General features: G+C 58.5%; 1 protein-coding gene across 1 annotated transcript; it reads left to right on the forward strand.

Moving 5' to 3' along the window:
• The first annotated feature begins 3,787 nt into the window (after nt 1-3,787).
• LOC116465457 (hemoglobin subunit alpha) lies at nt 3,788-4,654 on the forward strand. The gene is made up of 3 exons (XM_032148520.2): nt 3,788-3,946; nt 4,068-4,272; nt 4,416-4,654. The coding sequence occupies exons 1-3, from the start codon at nt 3,852-3,854 to the stop codon at nt 4,542-4,544; spliced, it is 429 nt and encodes a 142-aa protein (XP_032004411.1). The 5' UTR covers nt 3,788-3,851; the 3' UTR covers nt 4,545-4,654.
• The last annotated feature ends 108 nt before the right edge of the window (nt 4,655-4,762 follow it).

The following is a 4,762-nucleotide window of genomic DNA, read 5'->3' on the forward strand; positions in this document are numbered from 1 at the left end:
TTTCTGACCAAGGACCTCTCTGCAGCTGCATGGGGTTGGGGAGGGAGAACTGCAGGGAGTATGGGAGGGGAAGCTGAGGTGGGCCTGCTCAAGAGAAGGTGCTGAACCAGCCCCTGTCCTGAGAAGTGCCAGGCCTGCAGGCAGTGGCTCAGGAGCTGCGGAGGAGAGAGGCACCCAGGGTTCTACTCAGGGAGTCTCAGCACCGCCACCCTCCTTTGAAATCTCCCTGGTTGAACCCAGTTAAACATACACTCTCCATCAAAACAACACAAAACAAAACAAACTAGCAAAATAGGCTGTTCCCGATGCAAGTGCAGGTGCCAGAACATTTCTCTCATTCCCACCCCTTCCTGCCAGAGGGTAGGTGGCTGGAGTGAGGGTGCTGGCCCTACTCACGCTTCCTCTGTCATGGTAACCCTCTGAGAGCAGCCCAGTCAGTGGGGAAGGAGGAAGGGGCTGGGATGCTCACAGCCGGCAGCCCACACCTGCTGAAGGGGAGACTCTTCAGCAGAGCACCTTGCAGCCTTACTCCTGCACTTCTCCTGCACTTTGTACGGCGCATTCAGAACTCGCTGTGTGTCCAGCCCTGAGCTCCCAGCTAATTGCGCCACCCAGGGCCTCTGGGACCTCCTGGTGCTTCTGCTTCCTGTGCTGCCACCAACTTCTGGAAACGTCCCTGTCCCCGGTGCTGAAGTCCTGGAATCCATGCTGGGAAGTTGCACAGCCCATCTGGCTCTCAGCCAGCCTAGGAACAGGAACAGCACTTCCAGCCCAGCCCCTATCCCAGAGCAAGCCTCCCCCTCCACACTCACAGTACTGGATCGAGCTTTGGGGAGGGTGGAGAGGGCCCTGTCACCGCTTTTCTTCTGGACATGGACCTCTCTGAATTGTTGGGGAGTTCCCTCCCCCTCTCCACCACCCACTCTTCCTGTGCCTCACAGCCCAGAGCATTGTTATTTAAGAATAAACACGTAAAAAAAAATAACTAAAATCCATCCATGCTTTCACACACACACACACACACACACACACACACACCCTTTGTTGTGTCACTTAAAGTAGGAGAGAGTCTCTCTTTCCTGTCTCCTCACACCCACCCCCAGCAGAGACCAAAATGAAGGGTTTGGGACTCAGCCTATGGGCCCCATCCCATGCTGAGGGAACAGAGCTACATCTACAACTACTGCCGCAGGCCCTCTTTTTGGACAAAAATACCATCATACCGTAAATACCTGTGTACAACTTCCTATTCTCAGTGAACTGTCTCCCATACACCCCTTTCAGCCAGTTCATTCAGCTCTGTGCCATTCCACAGTCACTGATTATTACTTTCGTTTTGTTTTGCTTTTTGAGATGGAGTCTCGCTCAATCACCCAGGCTGGAGTGCAGAGTGCAGTGGTGCGATCTGGCTCACTGGAACCTCCACCTCGTGGGTTCAAGCGATTCTCCTGCCTCCACCTCCCGAGTAGCTGGGATTACAGGCGCACACCACCACACCTGGCTAATTATTTTTATTTTTAGTAGAGATGGGATTTCACTATGTTGGCCTCAGGTGATCCGCCTTCTCGGCCTCCCAAAGTGCTGGAATTACAGGAGTGAGCCACCTCACCCGGCCTCATTAATTATTTCTATATTTCTGGCTATGATCCTCATAAGTCATTTGTCTTTTCTTATTAATATGTGGAAGCTCTTTCCATACTAGGAGTATAAGACCTTGGCTCAGATACGTTCTCCATGTCTTGCCTTAAGAGGGTTCAGGTAGCAGAGACATTGCAGTAAGATGCAGGAAGAAGGGGTTGTCCCAGGCCTGAGGTAGGGGGTCCTTGGTGTCTTTAAGTCCCCACATCTCAACAAAACAAAACAAAAAGGAGGGCAAGGTGGCTCACACCTGTAATCCCAGCACTCTGGGAGGCTGAGACGGGCGGATCACCTGAAGTTGGGAGTTTGAGACCAGCCTGATCGACATGTAGAAACCCCATCTATACTAAAAATACAAAATTAGCCGGGCATGGTGGCCCATGTCTGTAAACCCAGCTACTCGGGAGGCTGAGGCAGGAGAATCATTTTAACCCAGGAGGCAGAGGTTGCAGTGAGCTGAGATCACACCATTGCACTCCAGCCTGGACAACAACAGCGAAACTCCGCCTCGGAAAAAAAAAAAAAAAAAAAAAAGCCCCCACATCTCATCCTTTTTTTTTTTTTTTTTCCTTCAGGCTGTGGGCAGAGTCAGAAGTGGGTGGCAGACAGGGAGGGGAAATGAGAAGATCCAACGGGGGAAGCATTGCTTAGCTGGTCAGAGCTACTTCCTTCTCTGCCCAAGGCACCTTACCCTGGCTTGCTCATGGACACCCAGGGCAGGGCCTGAGTAAGGGCCTGGGGGGACACGGCAGGGAGTAGGCTGAAGGATGCCGAACTGACGCACTCCCCAAAGCAAGGTCTTCTGCCAGACCCCCAGGAAATGACTTACCAGTGATTTCTCAGGCTGTTTTCTCCTCAGTACCATACCCCCCAAAAAACATCACTTTTCACGCACAGGGATGCACCCATTGGCACTCCTGCACCTCTCACCCTTCCCCAGAAGTCCACCCCTTCCTTCCTCACCCTGCAGGAGCTGGCTGGCTTCATCACCTCGACATCTCCCCACCTCCATTCTCCCACCACAGGGGCTTGTCACCTCTGTCCTTTCCCCTCCGGGAGCCAAGCCTCTGCCTCCTCCACCTCCTCCACCTAATACATATCCTTAAGTCTCACCTCCTCCAGGAAGCCCTCAGACTAACCCTGGTCCCCTTGAATGGCTCGTCCACACCTCCAGACTTCCTCAGGGCCTGTGATGAGGTTTGCACCTCTGTGTGTACTTGTGTGATGGTTAGAGAACTGCCTACCTCCCAGAGGAGGTTGAATGCTCCAGCCGGTTCCGGCTATTGCTTTGTTTACCTGTTTAACCGGTATTTACCTAGCAAGTCTCCCATCAGATCGCATTTGGAGAGCTGGGGGTGTCACAGTGAACCACGACCTCTAGGCCAGTGGGAGAGTCAGTCACACAAACTGTGAGTCCATGACTTGGGGCTTAGCCAGCACCCACCACCCCCACGCGCCACCCCACAACCCCGGGTAGAGGAGTCTGAATCTGGAGCCGCCCCCAGCACAGCCCCGTGCTTTTTGCGTCCTGGTATTTGTTCCTTCCCGGTGCCTGTCACTCAAGCACACTAGTGACTATCGCCAGAGGGAAAGGGAGCTGGAGGAAGCGAGGCTGGAGAGCAGGAGGGGCTCCGCGCAGAAGTTCTTTTGAGTTCCTATGGGCCGGGGCGTCCGGGTGCCCGCATTCCTCTCCGCCCCGGATGGGCGAAGCCTCCCGGCTCGCACTCGCTCGCCCGTGTGTTCCCTGATCCCGCTGGAGTTGATGCGCGTCCAGCGCGTGCCAGGCCGGGGCGGGGGTGCGGGCTGACTTTCTCCCTCACTAGGGACGCTCGGGCGCCCGAAAGGAAAGGGTGGCGCTGCGCTCCGCGGTGGAAGAGCCGACAGCGCCCGACCCCAACGGGCCGGCCCCACCAGCGCCGCTATCGCCCTGCTCCCGGGCAAGCGGGATGGGCGGGAGTGGAGTGGAGTGGCGGTGGAGGGTGGAGAAGTCCTGGCCCCCACCCCGCGTGCGCCCCCAAGGGGAGGCCAAGCCCGCCGCCCGGCCCGGCGCAGGCCCCGCCCGGGACTCCCCTGCGGTCCAGGCCGCGCCCCGGGCTCCGCGCCAGCCAATGAGCGCCGCCCGGCCGGGCGTGCCCCCGCGCCCCAAGCATAAACCCTGGCGCGCTCGCGGCCCGGCACTCTTCTGGTCCCCACAGACTCAGAAAGAACCCACCATGGTGCTGTCTCCTGCCGACAAGACCAACGTCAAGACCGCCTGGGGCAAGGTCGGCGCGCACGCCGGCGACTATGGTGCGGAGGCCCTGGAGAGGTGAGGCTCCCTCCCTCCCCTGCTCCCACCCGGGCTCCTCTCCCGCCCTGACCCACCGGCCACCCTAAACCGTCCTGGCCCCGGGCCCAAACCCCACCCCTCACTCTGCTTCTCCCCGCAGGATGTTCCTGTCCTTCCCCACCACCAAGACCTACTTCCCCCACTTCGACCTGAGCCATGGCTCTGCCCAGGTTAAGGACCACGGCAAGAAGGTGGCCGACGCGCTGACCAACGCCGTGGCGCACGTGGACGACATGCCCAACGCGCTGTCCGCCCTGAGCGACCTGCACGCGCACAAGCTTCGGGTGGACCCGGTCAACTTCAAGGTGAGCGGCGGGCCGGGAGCGATCTGGGTCGAGGGGCGAGATGGCGCCTTCCTCGCAGGGCAGAGCATCCAGCGGGTTGCGGGAGGTGTAGCGCAGGCGGCGGCTGCGGGCCCTGGGCCCCACTGACCCTCTTCTCTGCACAGCTCCTGAGCCACTGCTTGCTGGTGACCCTGGCCGCCCACCACCCCGCCGAGTTCACCCCTGCGGTGCACGCCTCCCTGGACAAGTTCCTGGCCTCTGTGAGCACCGTGCTGACCTCCAAATACCGTTAAGCTGGAGCCTCGGTGGCCGTTCCTCTTGCCCGCTGGGCCTCCCGCCAGGCCCTCCTCCCCTCCTTGCACTGGCCCTTCCTGGTCTTTGAATAAAGTCTGAGTGGGCGGCAGCCTGTGTGTGCCTGGGTTCTCTCTGTCCCGGAATGTGCCAGCCATCGGGGTTTTTTCCTATTTCTGACCAAGGACCTCTCTGCAGCTGCATGGGGTTGGGGAGGGAG

The sequence above is a fragment of the Hylobates moloch genome, unplaced genomic scaffold, assembly GCF_009828535.3.
Source record: "Hylobates moloch isolate HMO894 unplaced genomic scaffold, HMol_V3 SCAFFOLD_5300, whole genome shotgun sequence".
NCBI classification, from domain to species: Eukaryota; Metazoa; Chordata; class Mammalia; order Primates; family Hylobatidae; genus Hylobates; species Hylobates moloch.